The sequence below is a fragment of the Kogia breviceps genome, chromosome 5 (genome assembly GCF_026419965.1).
Source record: "Kogia breviceps isolate mKogBre1 chromosome 5, mKogBre1 haplotype 1, whole genome shotgun sequence".
In the NCBI taxonomy this organism is placed as follows: Eukaryota; Metazoa; Chordata; class Mammalia; order Artiodactyla; family Physeteridae; genus Kogia; species Kogia breviceps.
The window spans coordinates 49626693-49649395 of NC_081314.1; the positions used below are offsets into that span (position 1 = coordinate 49626693).

At 32.3% G+C, this 22703-nt stretch overlaps 1 protein-coding gene across 1 annotated transcript in view; it reads right to left on the bottom strand.

Annotated features, from left to right (window-relative positions):
- Positions 1-4202: 4202 nt before the first annotated feature.
- SI (sucrase-isomaltase) overlaps positions 4203-22703 on the bottom strand; it is a 155228-nt gene continuing 136727 nt past the window's right edge. The window contains exons 38-48 of the mRNA XM_059063987.2: positions 20885-21018; positions 19554-19588; positions 19350-19466; positions 16711-16859; positions 14805-14889; positions 14665-14721; positions 13937-14061; positions 11363-11451; positions 7446-7495; positions 7044-7208; positions 4203-4271 (exon numbers count right to left, since the gene is read on the bottom strand). Coding sequence (XP_058919970.1) covers positions 4203-4271; positions 7044-7208; positions 7446-7495; positions 11363-11451; positions 13937-14061; positions 14665-14721; positions 14805-14889; positions 16711-16859; positions 19350-19466; positions 19554-19588; positions 20885-21018 — 1075 coding nt within the window. The remainder of the gene's footprint in view (positions 4272-7043; positions 7209-7445; positions 7496-11362; positions 11452-13936; positions 14062-14664; positions 14722-14804; positions 14890-16710; positions 16860-19349; positions 19467-19553; positions 19589-20884; positions 21019-22703) is intronic.

Here is a 22703-nt window from a genome sequence, read left to right on the forward strand (position 1 = left end):
CATCTTTGTGTGTAGTTTATACTCAGTAAATATTGTTAATTGATTATTATAGTGCTTGCCATGGTTTGTCAGGTACAGACATAATTGTCTTTGGTCTACTGTTTTTAGAATCCTTGGTAGAGCCTTATTTCTGATAGTGAGTTATTTTATCCATCTGATTTTGTTCTTTTTGGCACATGGGTAAGTTTGGGGATAGAGCAGACAGAATTTAAGATGGCTTCCATAATCATCACCTCCTGGTGTTCATGCCTTTGTGTAATTTCCTCCCCTTGAGTGTGAATAGAACCTGTCAATTCCTTTAATAAATAGAATATGACAAATGTGATGAGGTGTAACTCAAATGATTATGTTATGTTATATAATACTCTATCTCAGCAGTCCCCCAATTTTTGGCACCAGGAACTGGTTTCATGGAAGACAATTTTTCCATGCACAGAGTAGAGGGGGTGGGGTGGGGATGGTTCAGGTGGTAATGAGAGCGGTGGATAGGGCAGACGAAGCTTCACTGGCTCTCCTGCCGCTCACCTCCTGCTGTGCGGCCCGCTTCCTACCAAGCAGCAGCCCGGGTGTTGGGGACTCTTGCTCTCTTTTGTTAGCAGACTCACTCCAGAGATTCTTCTTGCTGCCTTGACTAAGTGCCATGTTAAGGAAACATACATGGCAAGGAACAATGGATGGCCTCTAGGAGGTGAGGGAAATATCTAGAAGTTGAGTGCAACCTGTAGCTGACAACCACCAAGAAGGCAGGTCCTCAGTCTTTCTAATGCAAGGAAATAAAGACTACCAACAATCTAAGAAAGTTTGGAAGTAAATTCTTCCCCAGTGTAGTCTCAAAATGATAACATAACCCAGTCAACTCTTGATTTCAGCCATTGAGACCCTGAGCAGAGGAGTCTGCTAAGCCATGACTCACCTCCTAAATCTTGGAAACTATGAAATAATGAATCTGAGTTGTTTTAAGCTGCTAAACTTGTAATAATTTTTTAACACAGAAATAGGATATTATTATAGGGGAAGTTGTTTTGATACCCTGAAGTTCCCTAAGGTAAGTCAGTTCTTCCTTGTCTGGAAAAGGCAGGGAAAAATTAGTGGGTCTATTAGAGATATTATAAGGAGAAATAGTGGTGGCATAGAACAAAGGCATAGACAGCCTCAGGTTGTTTAGGAGACAAAGTATAGAAATCTCATTTTTATATGGATAGCTGCAAGTAACATCATTCCCTTTTAAAATGTATACCTAGAAGCCTTCACATTATATATAAAGTATGACATTGAAAGCAAAATAAAAATTGCTTTAGTAATAATTACATTGAACCAGTTAGGTGTATATTTAAAGCTGATATGTTTTAACTAATATTTCATTATGGGGACCAAAATTTCTTTTTGCAAAGTGACTTAGGTCCCATATAGGATAGTATCATTAGGGGAACTACCAGGATAGACACTATCTCCATTTCTTTGATACCATAGTCAAAATTGATGCCTTTGTGTTAATTATGTTTTTAATTAATTTATTTTTCTGGAGGTGGAAAGAATGGAGTAGGACTAAAGCTGCAATTGATTAAAAAAAGCAAGTCACTCATATTAACTTAGAGAAGAAGGTGTTTGGTATTTTGTGGTTTGGAGAGTCTTTCTATTGTTTTCTGTTCTCAAAATGTTTATGGAGTGGACTTTTTATTGTCTTGTTCCATTGTGGTTACAGATGAACTTGTCTGATGTAAGTGTTCCGTGAAAATACTTATTTTCACAGAAAAACAACACAGCCTAATCTTTAGGACCAAGCTAACTCTAAACTGACAGCAGTCAGTGATTTTTTTTTTTTTTTTCTTTCTTTTTCATCAATAAGAAGTGAGTATGGGACTTCCCTGGTGGCACAGTGGTTGAGAGTCCGCCTGCCAATGCAGGGTACAAGGGTTCGTGCTCCGGTCTGGGAAGATCCCACATGCCACGGAGCGGCTAGGCCCATGAGCCATGGCCGCTGAGCCTGCGCGTCCGGAGACTGTGCTCCGCAATGAGAGGCCACAACAGTGAGAGACCCGCGTACAGCAAAAAAAAAAAAAAAAAAAAAGAAATAAAAGAAGTGAGTATGCTTGTACATACTTCTTTGTGCACATCTGTGAGAATATCTCAAGGTCAAAGGGAAAATACAAACAACTTTACCGAATACAAATGACATTATTTCCCTCCAAAAATGGCTGCACTCATTTATAATCTCATCTGTAACGACTGGATTTCTTCTCAGCATCTGGTTTTTTAATTTATAATCTGCTTGTCAATTCCCCTTAATTGTTATAATATTTCTTGGAATTAAACTTCATTATTATTACTATTGTCTTTATCGTTATTGTTTTTCCTGTTCCTTGTATTCTGAGTTACCATAACGATATTCTAATTTTATTTATTTATTAATTTTTTAATCTTTTGACACTCTTTACCCACTTCTCCCATTCCCCCAGCCCTGCTTCTGGCAACTACCAATCTGTTCTCTATATCAATGAGTTTTTTGTTTGCTTGTTTGTTTTTTGTTTGTTTTTGTTTTGGATTCCACATATAAGAGCTATCATATGGTATTGTCTTTCTCTTTCTGACTTATTTCCCTTAGCATAATGCTTTCAAACTCCATCTATGTTGTCAAAAATGGCAATATTTCATTATTTTTTATAGCTGAATAATATCCATTGTATATATGTACCACACCTTCTTTATCCATTCACCCATTGATGAACACTTAGGTTGTTTCCATATCTTGGCTATTGTAAATAGTGCTGCAATAAATATTGGTGACACATATATCTCTCTCAGTTAGTGTTTTCATTTTCTTCAGTCAAATCCCCAGAAATGGAATTGCTGGATCATATGGTAGTTTTATTTTTAATTTTTTGAGGAAACTCAAAACTGTTTTCTATAGTGGTGGCACCAATGTACATTGCCACCAACAGTCCTCAAGGGTTCCTTTTTATCCACATTCTCACCAACACTTGTTTCTTGTGTTTTTTATTATAGCCATTATCATTTTATTTTTCCCTGGGCCTTGTATTATGAGTTATGAATTGTCTTAAATATTTCATTATAACAATATTCTAATATTCTAATTAGGAAAGAATTATATCAAGTTACAGATATTAGTTGATTAAGTAAATTCAAAGCAACATAAGTGTTAAAAAAATCGATTACTATTTTAGGCCATGACTTAGAGAGTCCTCCAACCTTAATGAATGAGCTAGATGATTTATTCCACTAACTAAATAGAATAGATAGTAATATTTTTTTCTCCTATCCATAAAGCAAAGTTAGAAGAAGAAATTTGGACTTTTGTTATGGACTGAAGTTTGTGTTCCCCTTTCCCAAATTCATATGTTGAATCTCTAATCACCAGTGTGATGGTATTTGGAGATGTGCCTTTGGTACATACACAGTCATGCATGTGGGGCCCTCATTAATGGAATTAGTGTCTTAGAAGAAGAGACATCAGAGAGTTGCATCCTTTCTCTTTGTTTTGTGCCATGTGAGGACACAAGGAGAATTTGGTTGTCTGCAAAGCAGAAAGAGTGACCTCACCAGCCACCAAATCTGTAAATACCCTGATCGCAAACTTCCCAGGCTCCACAACTGTGAGAAATATATATTTATTGTTTAAGCCATTCATTCTATGGTAAATTGTTACAGCAACCCAAACCAAGACAATTTTCTTTTGGAAAAATATTTTTAAATGTACACTGTATGCACATATATATTTTATTTTCTCTTTTCTAATTAAATGTACACACTAAGAAATAATTAAATCTGATGACAATTATTGGTACATAACTTAAATCTATTAAACACTGAAGAAAATATATAAAATTACATTAAAATTTTGCTTAATTTAAAAATCACCTATTTTAATTATATCTTAATTACACACATTATATATTTAGTAACTAGTATACAGTTTTAGCTGATACTTAGCAAGAGTAACTAGAACAACTAAACTCTCCTAAATATGTTAAAACATTGAATCAAGGCCACGTTAATATTATAAAATCAGTATTAATGTTGTACACTGTGCAATAACTTTAGATAGATGTTATGAAAATCACATTTTACACAATATAAGAAATAAATGAAGAGGGTAAATAATTAGGGTGAATAAGTAAATAAGTATGGTGAAACTTAAATCCAGATGTTAATTTCTCTTTGACAACTGGGACTGATGGTGATCTTCATGACCACTTGATTTCTATTGGTTCATCTAGAGTAACGTTATTCTGTCTTAGATCAATGTTTAATATCTAAAAAAAAGGTAATTAATTGTTTAATCAGAACTGTTTTTTTTAACAAAAACTAATTCCATAAATAAATGCTTTATTAGTAAACAGGTATAGCTTGTTTTTCTTTTCCATTTTGATTAATTTTTATTCCAGAAAGTTCACAACCATTTCAGTAATAGTCTCACCCAACCCACCCATTATACGGATGATGAAAATAAGTCTCAGAGAGGAGAATGGTTGTCAAAATACAACTAAAAACTGAGACTATTAACCAATTATCTTATTTCTACTACTTTACTCTTTCTCCATGACTCCTATATATGCAGTTATTCATAATTGCACTACATAGATCTCTATGCATTCCACCCTCAAATATTATCCAGTCATCTAGAGACAAAACTGAGATTTTAGAAATATGTTTTCTTTTACATCAATCTTAAAGGGCTTTAAGATGCTGAATTTATTGCCAATGATTTCATTGTGCATGTTACTTTCTTTCACTGGAGACAATCTCTGTCAGACTATATAGGGACTAAGTATGGAGATGACCAATTAAGCCACTGTACTCGAACAATCATCTGTAATATTTTTATAATATGTCGATTTCATTAGACTTTTCCATTGTGCCAATAGACTCACATGACTCTCAGTGCCTTAGCTCAGAAAGTTGAATTCAGTCATCAAATATGCAAGAGAAGAAGAAAACCAACATTTCTTTACTGCTAAACAAATACCAAACACTAACTGGGGAATTTATAAAATTTATTCTTTACTAAAGCACAGAGTCTTAGGATTTATTTCCCATGCTTCATAATAGAAGAGTTTAAAAGGTAAAAGGTAAATTTTTTTTTTAGTATCTATTAGTCAGGTTTGAAACTGATCCATCTTACACCAAAACCTAACTTAATTCCTTTATATCAAAAGTGAAAAACAAGCAGTACCTCACATAGATTTTAATACCTATACAGATGGCAACTAGGCATAATTGCTGCTAGGAAAGTGTTTTAAAAATTGTATTGATAGAGCAATTAAATGTCCTTTGCATATAATTTCTACACTCACGGAAAGGGCCACCAAAATAGAAAAAGAATTTGACTACTCCCTCCTTTTCCCATATATCTATAAAAATTCAGAAAACAGTAGATACTCATAAATATTTGTTTTATTTCAATACACTTAGAAGGGACTACTCCTTTGTTAGTAAAGTTAATATCTTCTTTTGGAATCATTGAGATAATGAACCATGAAAAAAATTATTCTTAATATTTAAAATTCTTTGTGAATGTGTTTGAAAGCAGTGGAATGAACTTTTCTTTATAAGTAGTGTTTTTTATGCCAAGTATTTGGTCAAAATTATCTTGAAATAATACTTGATATGTTAAAATATCTTATTTGACATTGTTCAGCTGACTGTATTTAGTTTACTTTTATAGTAAAAATTGTGAGCTTTATTTTTCACCATTGTTGTAATAAATAACAAGAAAAAATGTAAGGAAAACCAGTGTTCTTTAATCTCATTGAACATTGCACTGTTCAAAAAAACTGATTTCTAATTATGATTGATAATCATTGACTATTCCTGAGGAATTAATTTTCTTTTTTAAGGATTCAGTTTCTTAGTTTGTCATATAAGACCACTGGACTAAATCACTGATTCCCTACCTTTGGAATTTTATAAACAGGTGAAATTTTAAAAGAAGAAAAATGGGGGTGAGGTGGTGGGTTATCAACTTTTATTTTACCATGGAAGGTCATTAAATATATAAAACTCTAATTTTCCAACCTTGATGGAATTTAAAGAAATAGAAGTATTTTAATGCTAAAGTAGTAATTAAGAAATAGTTGCATATTAAAGGGGAAATTCTGATTGCCTACAGAACAGCAATAACAATAGGACAGATGTTAAATTTCAACTTGAAGAAATGGCTTCTCATGTGCTGTTCAACTCTTACATCTTGTACAATTTATGAAAACCTAAAATTGCGCCCAAGATACAGTTACTATTTTTTAAGTTGTAGTCAGATAGCTAGCTATTTTTTAAGTTAAATTCATCTGAAGTGTTTAGTTGATAAAAAGCTAGTTGTTTTTATTCAACTTTAAACACAAACAGGTATGTGTATACACACTTAGCAGTGCAGATGTAGCCTTAATCTTGGATCAAACACTTAAAACAGTTAGCTGGCTTCTAGAATATATGTTCTTTGAAATCTACTCTCACAGAATTTAAGACTGGAAGGAGCTTAAGAGGTTGTTTACTTGCATATTCTTACTTAACTGTAAGGAAAAAGAAGTCCTGAAATTATTTATTCAATGTAAAAAGCTTATTACTAGCAGCAAAGGGATTTAAACATAAGAATCCTGACTCCTTCGTGTAAATCATATCCTTATACAGCTCTATGTCAAATTATTCATAGATGCTAATAGACAATTCTATTAATTTTGCAAGGATTTTCAAGTATATTTTATCTAAGACATATTAAATGTTCAAAAGTGAACATTTTGGTTTTGAAGAGTATTAGGTTTTGAGGGATGAGAATGATTTAGAGATTTAATGTAAATTTAATTTTGCTTTGATTATATCAGAACAATTATTAAATAGATGCCGTTTGGTTGATTTATATGTTATCAAGTATGATAATATGGAAATAGATATGAATGTTTAATGAAAATAAACAAACAAGGAAGTAATAGTTGACCCATAATTATGTTTCTTTAGGGTTAAGAAATACAAGACATTCATGTAGACGTTTTGAATAGCTCATTTAAAAAGAAACGTTTTCTTACATCACTTACCTCCAGGTCTGGGTTTTCAAAGTTAACAGACTCTTTATTTCCATTATATATCAGATTAACCTCACTAACAAGAGTCTTTTCTTTCCCCCATATATGGATGTATCCAAGCCGCATTTCATTTTTGTTTATGTAACTATTTTTCAGTATAGTGCTTGTTAAGATGGTCTATAAAGACAAAGAAAAAGAAATTAAATCCTTCATCTAGCAAAAGCAATTACATCTTTAAAAAGCATATATCTGTTAACCAAAATGTATTTCATAGTATAGCAAATTGTTTATTCATATATTTGAAAAGAGGTATGTTATATAATATGTATAAAATATGTAAATATAAAATACAGCATAAAACTTCAAATATTATTTAACACAGTTGCAAATAAATGATCTGTAGTGACTACATACCTTGTTTAAATTAAATTGTACAAAGAAATATAGGTCTCTTTCATAAGTGTCTATAGAGAAAAAAAAGAGTGATGTATTTATATTTCCAAAGAAGAGCAATAGTAAATACTAGTACTGTATATTTTGCTTTTCTTTCACCGTAAAAGTGTACCAAATACCATCAATGTATATTTAATCTTCTCTAAGTTTATATATCTTATTTGAACACATTTCAAGGAGCACTGAAATAAGAAGGATGAGTCACCAGAGAGGGTACTAGATGGACGGGTAAGTTGGTGTGTGCCTGTTTGTATGCAGGAGAGTAACACTAAAGCAGTGACACATGTAAAATCACCTTCACACAGTTCTGGGAGGGTGGAAGAAGTGTAACAATAAAGAGAGTTAGGTATGATAGTCGTGGACAATTACTGGCCACCTCAATGACTGACAGACAATAAAATAATATTATAAAGAAAAGAGAACATGATGGTAACTTATCCTAGTGTCATTTGAGAAAAATATTCAATTGTGAGAGATTATTTCAGGTCAACTGAAATCAAACTGATAAAACATAGGCTTTATACTCAGCTCTTTAAATAAGATGTAATCTTGTCAAATTTAAAATCAGTTTAAAAAATAATCTTAGAACTAAAATTTATTATTTATTGTTTGTCAGATTCTAAGGACTTTATCACAATGCTGTAAGAGATATGTATTATTATTACTCTCACTGTACAAAAGAGGAAAAGAAAAGTTAAATAAATGACCAAAAGTGAAACAACTACTTATTATGAAGTCTAGACTTATGTCCAGTTTTCTCTGAATTCTATGATTGTGTCATATGTAAAACCAAACAAACGTGTAAGACAAAAAGGCAAAAGTAGAGTCAAATTCATGACTAAAACAAGTATTGGGATAACATTGAAAAAGCAACAAATTTTATTCTCTTTTCCACTTATACATGCCAGCATTATATTCATTAATTCTTGGAAAAAAATTGCTTAATTTGAGACTAATTGTGCCTATACTAAAATTAAATGATATTCTGCCCCAAACTTTCTCTGTATATATTAATGTATACATCACTTATTTAATATGCATTTTGAGGCAAAATTTTTAGTCTTAATTTAAAATACATAATTATAGCTTAAATTTTTAAGAGCAATTTTTAAAGTACAAATCAATGAGATAAAAGAAAACAAAAGTGAAGCTATTAAGAGGATATGAATGATTTTGCTGTTTTGCTGTTTTTAATGAATAAGAGAAAGATACCACATATGAACTTAGTCCAGAGTAGACATATGTCTATTTCACTAAGATGAGTAGGACAAATTAATATTTTACTAAGCTATAATTTCATTAGCTAGAACAGTCAAAATTTACTTAATATATACACATTTCAAAATAAGTTTATTTTGCTTTATTTTTGATTTTTTTTTAGAGAAAAGTATGTCTACAAATAAGAGTGATTGGGACAGAGTAAAGGGACCAAGTAAGTGATTAAATAGTTAATTCCAGTAGGTGATTGTAAGTAAAGGAAAAAAAAATCTGTAAGTTAGTGATCACTTAAGAGAGTAGGTTTGCTTAACCACAAAATCAAGCAGGCTTGCTTAGCAACAAAACCATACAGCATAAGCATGAGACATGCCCCAAAACAATAAAACAATGGTGGAATGAGACCCACATCCTGCCCAGTGAGGTCAGTAAGTTAATAATTCCTAGGACATGCTTTTCTGACCACACTAAAAACAAAAATATAAGGAAAAGGTGACATTATACTGAAACCTGAGATGATTTACCATATTTTAGTACATGTTACCACATTTTTGCTCATTTCCATTGTGCCATGACAGTCCCGGTTTGACCATGAAGGGACAAGAAAACCTCCCTGCCCCATGAAGGAAGCTTGACATCTATTCAAGAATGAGGAAGAAGGTGGTCTTCTCCCTCTCCCCACTTTTCCTTTGATTATAAAACTGTAGCCCACTAAGTTCTCTGCATGGCACACTCTTGCCTGCCTGCTTGTAAACCTCACAAACACCCTATTCTAATAAATCTTTTCTTATCTATCACTTTGCCTCTCATTTAATTCTTTCTGTGCTGAGACATAAAGAACTGGAACTCCTTAGAGCTCACCAAGACGTATTTCTACTATTTCAATAGTATTCCATAAATTTTAAATGTACTTAAAAGAGGAAATCATTTAGATATCATCTAGTTTATCGAGTAGATTGGCAAGCTTGCTATGAGAGAAGACTTCTTTGGAGATTCTGATCTAATAAATCCAGAGACTCCAAGCATTTGTTATGTATTGTTTTTGCTGTTCACAAGAAATTTCAGGGGATTAGTTGAGATCTTTATACTTAATTATAACAAATATACTGAGATTGTGAAATAGAGCCAAAAAAGTAGATGTAATGAGCCAGAACAATTTTGTATTCTTGCATGAAGAGAACAGAGAGAAATATATGAATTATGTTCAGTTACTTTCCAGTGATAAAACAAAAAATCTGCCATGAAACTTCCACAGGGTAAAGGTTATACCAAGTTCTTTCATCTGCTATCTTAGTTTGATAGAAAGAGCTGGAAAAAAAAATTCTAAGAGAAGCTTTGTCCCCCTTACTGTTAAAATGAATTAACTTAATTTGTTAGATAGTAAGATTCAGATATCCCAAAACAAGCATGCAAATTATGTATAACTCAGCTTTGCATCCCTGGGAAATTGTAGGCAAATTCAGAGTGTCTCTTGCTGGGCCCAGTGAGGCAAAAAGGTTGCAAACTTTTTAGAACCTTCCTTAATGTATTAATGAAGTTCAGGGCTCTGAAAACATATGATTTTAACTAATAGCAGTTGAGTTCTTCACCTTCTAAATCACAAAACACTAGGATGAGGTAATTTTATTTTTGAGTCTTGCTTATTACAATATGATTCTTATATCACTTTCTGATATGCTTTACTCACTAATAAATTTCTATTTATTATGTTTGCAGAATATTAACTATGATTTACCTGAAAAGATGAAAGATGTATGTCTTTGCTATTAATGAAAAATCTCTCATCTATGGATAATTTATTTAGATGGCAGTGAACTGCCCTATGGCTCCACGCAGATGTTAGTTTTTAAGACAAAGATTTGTGTCAAGAGAATGCTCAGAAGTCCCATCTAGCAGAGCTGGCACTACTAATGGCAGTCAGTAAACCTAATCCTCTAACAGTGTTTATTTAACAGCATAATAATGACCTGGGGGCATTTTACTCAAAGGCAGATTCCTGGGCCTCTCCCCAGATTAATGGAATTTGGATGGGCCCCAGAATATACATTCTTTACAAACTATCCCAAGTAGCAGAGCAAGCACTGCTAAAAGTTTAGTAGTGCAGTCTGATTTTGAGGAATAGTCATGGAGTAAACAAAGATTTAAGTTTAAATCTTTAAGCTTTTCATGTAAAAAACTGCTGAATATTAAAACAAAAACAAAACAAAAGCTATAGCCATAAAGCACAGAGAACAAGTTTGAGTTTTGTTTCTGAACTCTCTCATGTTTTAGAGGCATCCTTTGTGCATCAATATGTGCGCACGAGAACGTGGCTTTTCAGCTCAGTTGACCTCACACATACTGAGTGTCTATTATGCGAACAGCACTGGGCTAACTTCTGGGACTACAAAGATGATCACTATATCAGCTCTACCCACACAAAATTCTTCATCATCTAGACATTGATCACAGGGATTAAATATATTTATGATAAGAAGAAAGTCTTTAAATATTTGGAAGTCTCTTTTTTAAGTTGATTCAACTATTTATTAAACTACTTTAGCTTTGAATAATATTATTGGCTATTTATTCAGCTTCCAAAGTACAATAATAGCTAATAAAAAAGTCATGTGAGGTAATATGTATGTTACCAGTTATATTTATCTCCTAAATGGAACACTTACCTATAGTCTCTCCATCATCCCAAAAGAGAGATCCTTGTGCCATCTGATTATCATCTGCAGCAACAATGAGCTTCATGTAATTTTTTCGACTATAAGACAGAAATACAATTTTACAAGGTTTATAGAGTAGCATGTTTCTTGTTATGATATGACATCCATATAAGTGTCCAAAGGAACACAGACTGTTTTAGGCAAAGAAAATAGAAGGATTTTCCTTTTTTAATGAGTTAATGGAAATTATATACACCATAAAATCCTTTATATTTAATAGAAAATACCATGCATTTCTTTGACATCAAGGCTTCACCTACTATAACAAAACAGAAATGGCCTCATTTATAATTAAAACCATATTGTTTATTGATATATTTATTTATTCTTCTCTCTGATAATCCTGTCATTGACCATTAAACATAAAGCTGTTTCAATGGCATGCTTTCATCTCATATGATTTAAGCCTTCCTCACAGTTCCATATATAAATCACTTAATTATCATTGGCAATTGTTAATAAGAATGTGAAGAGTAGCCAGAATTGCAAGTCTTTTCCTTGGATTGGACAGTACTTCCGAAGCTTGTGCCTACAATAGGCCTATCTATGAACTAAATATCTGCTTCCATGCTCAGTATACAAGCTTGGTTTGACAGCCTCATATTGCTATGGAAGGGTTTCTCAAACCAATTATGCTTAGCTATCTGCCTTTTCCAATCACAAATGTTGAAGGTTATACTGCTATGGAAGTCTCCTAAAATATCCAGAATATCTAGAGTTCAAATCTCCACAGCAACTTTATATTTTCCATGTACAAATATTGGCATGTCTTAACATGCATGTATATATGTATTTCAATTCATAGTCACTGAGGTAAAAGATAAGAAGATCTTATTAGCAACATTAAAATCTGGTTTAACCCACAATTTCCTAACATACTTAAAATAAGATTAAAAGAGTTTCACAAAAAAAAAAAAAAAAAAGTTTCACAAATTTCATTCTACCCTGTATATACAGGTGACCAATGAACAATGTGTATCCAAGTATCCACAGTTCCTTTGCATCCGCAGATTCAACCAACCATGGGCTGAGTAGTACTGTATTATTTACTATTGAAAAATATCCATGTAAAAGTGGACCCATGTGATTCAAACTCATGCTGTTCAAAGGTCAACAGTATACCTAAACCCAATATCTTATTTACTTCACCCACCTACACACACACACACACACACCCAGAACACCCAGAATGGCCTCTCTACTTGTCTCTCATACCATAAGGATTACTCAAGGCACAACTTATGAATGGTTTCCTCCATGAAACTCTCATTTCTAAGGTATAATTATTTTTCTCCTCTTCAACTGACATCAGGGTAAAATATTGATAGAAATGTATCTGGGTAGCTCCAGAAGCTAGAAAGAGTCTATTCATGTCAATTGGGACTGTCAGCATGTAGATCACCACAAGAGTGGGTACAGCATGAGATGAGAAGAGGAACAGAACTGAGTCCTCTAGAATCTGAATGTTTAAGCCAGGAATTTAGTCAGGGGAAATAGACTCTATGACTGGTCTCAGAAATTCACTCTTACATCAGTCACAGGAGACAGAATGAACCCATGATCCGTGGAAATAGGACATGTTGTTGAGTATGAAGGAGAGAATACCACATAAGTGGTCTTAGCAGATGATCAGTTATAAATGGTAATGGATAGAAAATCTGAGTTACCTTTCATTGTTAAATGGGACAAGGTTGCTACAAATAGGTCTGGTTCTTCTGCAGACAGCAGAGGACTTAAATAGTATGAAGGAGTAGTGATCTTGCCAATGGATATATACATTTCATAGACTAAAATGGGTCCGGGTATGTGTCACAGGACTGATGGAAGCAGAAAAGGGGGAGCAGAAAAGATAGAAGGAAAGAGAAGCCCTCTGAGCCATATTTGCTTAAAGCTCACATAAAAGTTCATTTTAAAAACATATTTTCATAAAGTAAAAAATATTTCTTTCCAAATAGACTCAGAAAAAATGACGAAGTCTTACATGAGACTGGCATTTAAAATACAAGACATTCGTTTATCAATACCTTTGCAAGTTTACACAGAGGACATTAAGTTTCCATTGGTATTTTGGTTGGGGAAACATTCTATCATGTTGGAGGACAATTTTCCATGAGTTTCTCAAATTTCTACATATTTTACATACAGAAGCAATGACAGTTTTTCTCCCTTCAAGGCAAAGAATGGATGCTTTTGCTTACAGCCTATTATAAAAGATTGAGTTTCCAAAGTGTTGCCTTCCTTAGCTGTGACATAAGCCTCCTGGGTGGGCAGTATCTACCTGGGCCACTTGATGTCACCCACATGAGACTTGGGGGACAGGGGCAACTGGAGCAAACATGAAGCTCATATTTCTTGCTATGCCAAGAGAAAGACCTTTGTCTCAGACTCAGAATCCATGAAACTGTGGCAGGCTAACCTGTAAGCTTGGAAGTAGGATAAAATCTCAGACCTTTCCCGTTTCTTGACAATTCTAGTATGCTCTCTCTCAAAATCTAATCTGAGTTCAGTGAACATTTCACTTACCTGTAAAATGTGTTTTGAGCAGCCTCTTGACAAGGTAGAATATAACCACCACGGACATGTAGATTTATTTCATATAAAGGAGCTGCAAATGTATGAAATTTTTCTCTGACACCAATGTCTTTGCCCTGGAAATGACAGCGTTGGACAAAATAGCAAAACAATAAGAAGCAGAATCACCAGCAATATTGGTACTTGAGGGGGCACATTTATAGAATCAAATAATATACTTTTTATTTAAAAAATAATAAAGTCACAAACATTTATTCAGGAATTCATGTTGTTAATGCATATACTTATTCCTTAGTTTATTGATAGCTTTGAAAGTAATTTACCACCACTTGTTTTTGTGGTACTCACATGAAGAAAATATATGGGTTTTTGATGGGTCACAAAAGTTATTATTGATTTGTCATATACATTATTCTTTAAAGGACTGCATTACTTTTAATGATCTTTCTGCATACCTAATAAAGGGCAATGACCTTTTTGTGTATACTGTATAATTTCCACATTTATTTGGTAAAATAAATCAATGACTACATAAGAAACTATGGCAGAATAAATTAACTCTTTCACTGTTTATTAATTTGATTCTGATATAATTAGCAAGAAATATCTTGCTCTTTTTAAGTGGAAAGGAAAACAAGTATGTCATTAATAAAAAGGCTATAATTAAGTTGGTACCCATTTCTGTTTAGTCAACCCCCCAGAATTCCTTAACTACTTACCGTATGGTAATCAAACCACCGAGCATTAGGGACGTAGCCTTCTACAGTGTCAGCATACTGGAATTTAAAGATATAGTCATTAAAAACATATAAACCATGGAAAAATTATTTTGTGAACAAAAATATGTGGTAGGACTTACAGCTTCCAATACAGGGGTAACCATAAATGCTGGACCCCACAGGAACTGTTTGAATATATCCCAGGTTGGCTTTTCATTAAAGAACCTGGACAAAATATTTACAAAATTAATCAAATAAATGTATCTCTTCTGAATACCATAATTATTAAAATCACATTTTGCAGTATGGACATTTGTGGATTAAAATGAAAATCAAAACATAAAAAATCAAAAACAATTTTATCACTTGGAATTCAGTGTGCAGTAGTACAATACTTTATAAGTAAATCTAGACCATGACTACACCTTCCAACAAAGCTCAGAGTTGCCATGGATGTGTAAGACCGAGTGAGAAATCTCCTTTGAAGAGAACTCACATAAATTCAAATATTAACTTTGTCTAGTAGAAGACCAACAAACCAGGAAGCAAGAATTATAAACACTCTGGAAGAAAAGTGTGAGACAAGTGTGTTATAAGAGTCTTAATTTGGTAACTTTAAAAAGAGTTTGCACATCCTATGTAAATTAAGCTCATTGAATAGTGAATTTATAAATCCTTAAAGGTTCTTCCATTTGTTAATATGTTTCTGAGTTTGAGATAAATGGCTGAAAAAACAAAATCTGCTTTTTATAGTTTGAGAATTGCCACTATTAAATGTCCACAATTTTTCTTTAATTGAAATGGAAACATACATTTTTTATTTTTGTTCTTTGTGTTTTATTTTACTCTAAACTGAGATTAATGCTAAATTAATCTGGGTTTTTTCTCTATGAATGTTTTTCACTGCCGGGTTTTTTCTCTATGAACTTCCCATGGGAACAAAAACCCAGAAGTTCTCAGCAGGACAAGAGTCTGCATAGTTAATAATGATATTTCTGGCTGGGGACTCAGACCAGTGCTGATACCCCAGCTCTTCTGGAAAGTTAATAGGGAGAAGACAAAGAGGACAATTCTAGAAATAAAAGAGGGAAGAGTTTAATAAAATGTTACCAGAAATAAAGAAAGGATTATGGTAATAAATTACTAAAGGATAATTTGAATTTTTTCCCTTTTTTTTTTGAAACTTGGATCTTTTATTATTAGAACAGAAGGCATATTGATCTACTTATTATTTTGGTAATTTTACCTTGGCTACTACTGTTTAATTTGAGTAAATATTTACTGTTTATTCTTTATTGATTTATCAATAGTGAAATCTAACAAATCACCTCAATCAATTACTCTGGTAATATAGGACACACAAGAAGCTAAATATATCATGATCATTTCAAGGGTTTTATTGTATTTATGGTTGAATGTGTGGGTTTTTTTTTTTTTTTTTTTTTTTTTTTGTAACATCCATAAGAAATTGCTTGTATTTGTCTTAAAAATAGAACAGGCTAAAATTTTTGCAACGATACTCCATAGAATAGAATTTCAATATTTGATCATATAACAGTTTGAGCTTCAAGGAGTAAGTCCAAAACAATTGTCACAGAGAATGGTAGAACTGTTCTAAGGTACCCAATTAGAACACCTCTAGGAGGAGTTAGGATGGTCTTCTTTAGTCAGGCATTTATATATAGTGGATTTACTTAACTGCTGTAAACTTCAATTAAGTCAACCATAATATAGAGATAATATTACTTATTTCCAAGATCTTTTGAAAACACTCAATGTAATAACGTATGTAAATTCTCTCAAACAATACCTGGTATACAATAGTTATTCCTAAGAATTATTACTTTTAAAAACTGATTAATTGTGTTTCATTTTTAATGGCATATATTAGTCTGTTTATTAGTAGATTTATTTATGTAAATGCTTATTAACACAAAATGTACACTTAAATAACAATGAAAAAGCTTTCAATTTAAAATGTTTTATATGGCAGTGATTATTGAGTAAATTACTCTCTCTGTGATAGGAAAAAAAAATTGTACTTACTCATGCAAAAGGGGTCGGATAACAGTGCCACCATGAGCATGAATGTCATGCATCTGTGTATAGAAATAGGGCAATAAAGTGTATCTAATATTTAGAATATTCTTTGACATTTCAGAAAAAGTTGCATTCCAGGAAACAGGATCTTGTCTCTGAAACAAAGCAAAATGAAAGTGTCATAAGCTGTTGTCCTTGTTTAAATCATAATTTTCAAATACATATTTGAAGAATTTAAAAAAGGCATAATTTAATTCACTGTCATGTGCTACATCACAAAAACCTTTTGGAGTAGTTATTTCTATCTCATACAATGGAAAGAGAAAGCATAACTAATATTTTAATAAGAAAAATGCAAATTAAGTCCATGGCTTGATTTCATTTAGGTGAACATATGTAAAGAGCAGTTCACATTTGAATAGGTCACAAACACGTTGCCAACTGTGGTGATGCTCAGTGTAGGGTGAAAAGTCTAGGAGAGAAACAGAATGCTATATATAAATGTAATGAAATAAACAGACATGCAGAGCCCATCATGGTGACCCTTCACATTGTGTATTCTCATGAGAAATGAATAAGTTATGGTACTAAAGAATTAATAGTATAGGAGGAAGAGGGGGTCTACTTAATGTTGGATAAGAAAAAAGAACATACCCATGTCTGCTCTGGAATATACTCTCCAGATAAAAAGACTAAAATTGACACTGGAAAGATAAAAGCTTCTAAAAAATGTTATTGCACTTACTGGCTAAAAAAAATAATAAGGAGAATGATTAGTATTTTATATTCTAATTTATACCAAGGGAAAAAACAAGGCTGCCACATAACTCCAGGGGGCAACACTTGCAATGTTTTTTTGTTGTTATCAACAGGAGCAGAGCCCTTAAGAGTGGTATCATATCTATGAAGATTCCAACTTTTCTAGATTTAAGTAGTAAGAAGGTTTGAATGATGACCCATTGCTATCACCAGTACATGTAGTGCTAGAATAGGCAAAACCTTGAAAGTGCAATGGTCCAAGAAATATTAAGCTATATATCAATATGATCCTACTGTTACTAGATTCAAAGTCAAGTTAGAAAAGGCAAAGATCATATCTGTTGCATACTGACTTTGTTGATGTTATTTCAGTTTTAACATGATAAAACACAAGCATTTAATTCTAAACCATACATTTCTAAATTCAATTATATTACCTCATAATTAAACTTAAGTTGAGTTCTGTAGATTTTTATTCAGAAGTACTCCATCAGCCTTACCCTCTCCCATTTCATCTTCTCAAAAGCTCCAGCCACATTCATATCTTGGAGTCTTTCACTTGTTCCCCAGAACTGGAATTCTCCCCCATATATGTAAATTTGTTGTTTTCCTCAACTCAAGTCTCTGCTCTAATGCTAATGTCACTTCATCCAAGAGGACCACCTTGAGCATCCCTTCTAAACCAGAACACCCATAAATCTCTATCATTTAGCTTACTCTAGTTTTCCCTCATATGATTTATTTGTACCTGCTGTTTTATATATATATATATATATATATATATATATGTATGTATATATATATATATATATATATATATAATTGTCTATTATCTGTTATCTCTATCCTTCCTGCATTATATAAAGCATTAGGGCAGGGATTTTGTAAATATTAAATAATACATTTTCAATGAATTCTTGTTAAATGAAAACCTGTTCAGGATTTTATTGATTCATGCCTCACTCTCCCAACAATACAGCTTTCTGAATTTCATTACTGACATAAAGTTTTCCTGCTAAAATATTCTTATCCCATCAAGTTTTCTCTATTGCCCAACTTTCAAATTTTTCCAAAATGTGGTCCCATACTGCCTTCTAACCTTGTATAGATTTTCATTTTTATTTTTCATTTTCTAACATAAATTCTCCCTTCTATTCTGACAAAAAATTTCTCACGGTGACATGAAGAATTCAAAACTCATGATGAGCTCTACCAATCAGTTACTATGGCTGGAACCCATCCTTAAAAGACCAGCTCTGTCTACAATTCTTCCATGAGGTGCATTTTGATAATTTAACTTTCTTCTATACATCTTCACTGAAAGTATAACAAAATTTAGCACTTACTTAGATATTGCTTGCAATTCTTTATACTTTTTATTATTGTCACCCCCCTCTCAAAAAGTTCTTCCAGTTTAGTAAAGTATATAGTAAATAGTGTCACCACTCAGAAATTAGTTTTCCTGATTCCCTTTTCCTTTTATTTTTTTCTGTTTCTCAACTCATTTTTAAAACATTTGGTTTTTAAACCTGCCCACTTCGTGCATTGATTTTAAATGACTTTTCTAATTATTTAGTTTGAAACTGATTTTTTTTTTATCGTTCTGTCCAGGTTTGGAATAATTTCCAGAAGGATTTTATTTTTTCTGGCTAATCCAAAATTATATAGAACAGCAGTAAGTATGCCAGCTAACCAAGTCTTGAACCCCAAAGTATAAAGAAAACTCAAGTCAGAAACTTCTCAGAGTGATGCACTCAGGTGCCGTCAGTAAATGTAAAGAGATTCAAAACATTCATCTGGAAATCAGCCAGGAAGGGTGAATTCTATTCAAAAAGGTTTAAGGTTAGTGGGGCAAAGGAATGAGAGTAAATGCAGTAATCACATACTCTAGTAAATGCAGTGTTGTGATTTCTTGCATTTGGATAAAATGCTCCAAGTTGCATCCAGCGGACACAGAGCTGATATTCCGAATTGTTGAAGAAACCACAGATATCTGCTCCAGTCTAAAATACAGTTATATTTAATTAATTTTAATAGTTTGTTTCTTAATATTAACAAGTGATGAAGATAAAAGGAATAGAGCTACTTACATACGACATTCCAAACAAACTAAATTCCATCATACCTAAAAAAATTAGGAAAAAATTACAGAAGGCCACTATTTCATATATTTTGACATTTGTTTTTTTTCTATTTATGAAGATGTTCTATTTCTAATACTGACCTCTAATTCAATGAAACATTTTTCAGATTATTGATATACTTTTCTATCATTTCTTCCCATGAAATTTATGTATTTTTTGCTTTATAATGTTAATGACATTTATAAAAATAAGACACTCATAATGCCTCCTTGACACTTTCAAGATGACACATTTAGATCACAAAACCGTTACGAACACATTATAGTATGAGAAGAAAGTGTTAGTGGTTCCATTTTTTAAAAAAAATAAATTTATTTATTTATTTTTAATGTATGGCTGCATTGGGTCTTCGTTGCTGCGTGCAGGCTTTCTCTAGTTGCGGAGAGCAGGTGCTACTGTTCGTTGTGGTCCGTGGGCTTCTCATTGCAGTGGCTTCTCTTGTTGCGGAGCACGGGCTCTAGCCTCTCAGGCTTCAGTAGTTGTGGCTCGTGGGCTATAGAGTGCAGGCTCAGTAGTTATGGAGCAGGCTTAGTTGCTCCGTGTCATCTGGGATTTTCTCGGGCCAGGGCTCAAACCCGTGTCCCCTGCATTGGCAGGCAGATTCTTAACCACTGCACCACCAGGGAAGTCTTCCTTGGTTTTATTTTTAAAATAAAATGCTGTCTCTGTAATTATTTAACCATAGGTGTCATTATATGATACAAATTGAATTATATTTATTCGCTAAAAATCTCCTGAGAAATGATCATTTTAATAAACTAGAATGCATGTGAATTCCCAGCTCTTCTTTTAAAGGAATATTTCTAAACATTGAATGTTTTCCTTGAATCCTAATATAAATAGTAAAGAATTTGTATGTATAGATATGAAACAAATATATTCTCTTTAAAATAATATTTTATTTACTCTTTATCCAACTATTGTGAGAAAACTTTCAAAATTTGGTTTGAGATGTTTCATACTTTAGCATCTATGAGTTATTCTTATTCCCTAGAATCTAGAATTTCTAAGCATTTCTATTCTTAGCTCTATATGTTATTCTTCCCATCTCTTGTCCTTTCATAGAAGGAAACTGAGACCAAAAGGGATGAAATTATTTTCTCAAAATAAACTAGATCCTGCTTTCTGGCCCACTGCCTTTTCATTATGCTGTTTGTCATAAAATATGATGACAAAAGCACATTTCAGAGAAGGACTTACAAAGTATAGGAACTATACTTTGAATACCTAATAGAAGATTCAAAAGAATAATGATAAAGATGGTGACTCTCACATACCAATGATAGATTTGTCCAAATTGTCCCATTTTGCATAGTTGTCTCCAAGCCAGTGTCCTACCCATCTTCCAGCAGTAGGATATGTGGAACGAGAAATAACAATTCCTCTTTTGCCAGTTGCCTTCTGCAATGCACTAATATAGATGGAGAGGATCTATGAGTTTTTATATGAGGTATTTTCTTTGGATATTTCTACTTAGGACCACTTCATTTAAGAAAAAACTATCTGATATATGGTGTCTATGCTGTCTCTTCTTACGACTAGCTCTTTATAAGTGAGTCTTTGCTCATTATACTATAAAATCCTTACAAGCATGAAGGTCATCTTTTTTCCCTTCCAACATTTTCCAGAGTGACATGTCTAAGTGGCCCTTTATTTATTGGTTCAGTGAATACAAGTCAACTATTGATATTGTCAAATCAACTAATTATATTGTGAGTTTTTGAATGAACACATTTTATTCTTAAATGTGTTCTCTTAATAAAGATTTAGGCTTCATTAATTGCTCCAACCCTTATTATTTATAACTTGTCAACACTTAATCTTCATATTACTCTGTAGAGAATATTTGCTATAATACTCCCTGTTTTAGGGAGTATTCATATATATATATATTAATTGGAAAGAAAATGTTTATTTGTATATTACTTAAAATAATTTGTATGTGAACAAGGACTAGAGAACTATATCAGGAGGAAATATTTCAAATACTTAACTAGGCAGATTTGTAACCCACTACCATGTTATAAACTGTATCTAATCATTTCCTTGTTAAAGATGGACCACAGTAATTGTACTGATTTGTTTATACATAAAGCTTCTTCAATGACACCTTGAGATTCTTGAGGTTAAGGACGGACTTAATCTTCTTTATATTCCTTACACCTAATACGTATAATAGTATAATAGTAGCTTAAGAAATTTTTGAATTCATGAATATCTCAAAATTACAGGAACCTGAAAATATTTTAAACAGACATGATGATATATTGAACCATCTGTTGATAATAGAAACAATATTGTATTTGCTAACTTAAAATTTCCTACTTGTATGTCTCTCTTTAAAAAAATCATATAAGAAAACCATCTTCACTGCTTCATTTTTTATAACAAATATAAAGGATCTAGTCAATTGAGAATCAGTAATATATTTAACATATGTCACACATATTTGCAGACATTTAACAAGAAATGAATGTATATTTATATAGGGAATGGAAGAACTGGTGATCAGTTTAGAAATCTTCATGGAAACTTATATCTTAAGTTCATGGAAACTTATATCTTAAGTTTAGTTAATTTATAAAGAAAATTCATTTTATTTAATTGATATAAAAATTATTTACAAGGATAGAGTTGTCCCAAATCTTTAATGTTTCCACATACAAGAAATACATATTCTTGAAGGTTCTTTTTTTCTGCCTTATGTCTTACTTTTGCAAAAAGTCTTTACTGAGGCTTTAAGTTAATAACCAAATATATGCCTTTTTAGATTTCTGATTGAGAAGAATTCTGCATAAAATATTTTCACAACAATTTTCTCTTAAGGGAAATCTAGCCTCTTGCATTAGAAAAATCTCCTTTGTAACCCTTTACAGAATATTTCTTATTTGGGAAATCACTAAAACTATAATTTAAAATTACATAGCTATAAATATTTTGTAGATATTTCCATCATGTTCCAACTTTACAGATGGTTAATCACAATGAACTTAATTTAATTTTAAGAAACACTTTTCAATCATAATACAGTTTGTTCTCTGTTACAAGTTGATTCAGAAAATTTAGCTTATAAAAAGAATTTCAATGTTGTGTTAC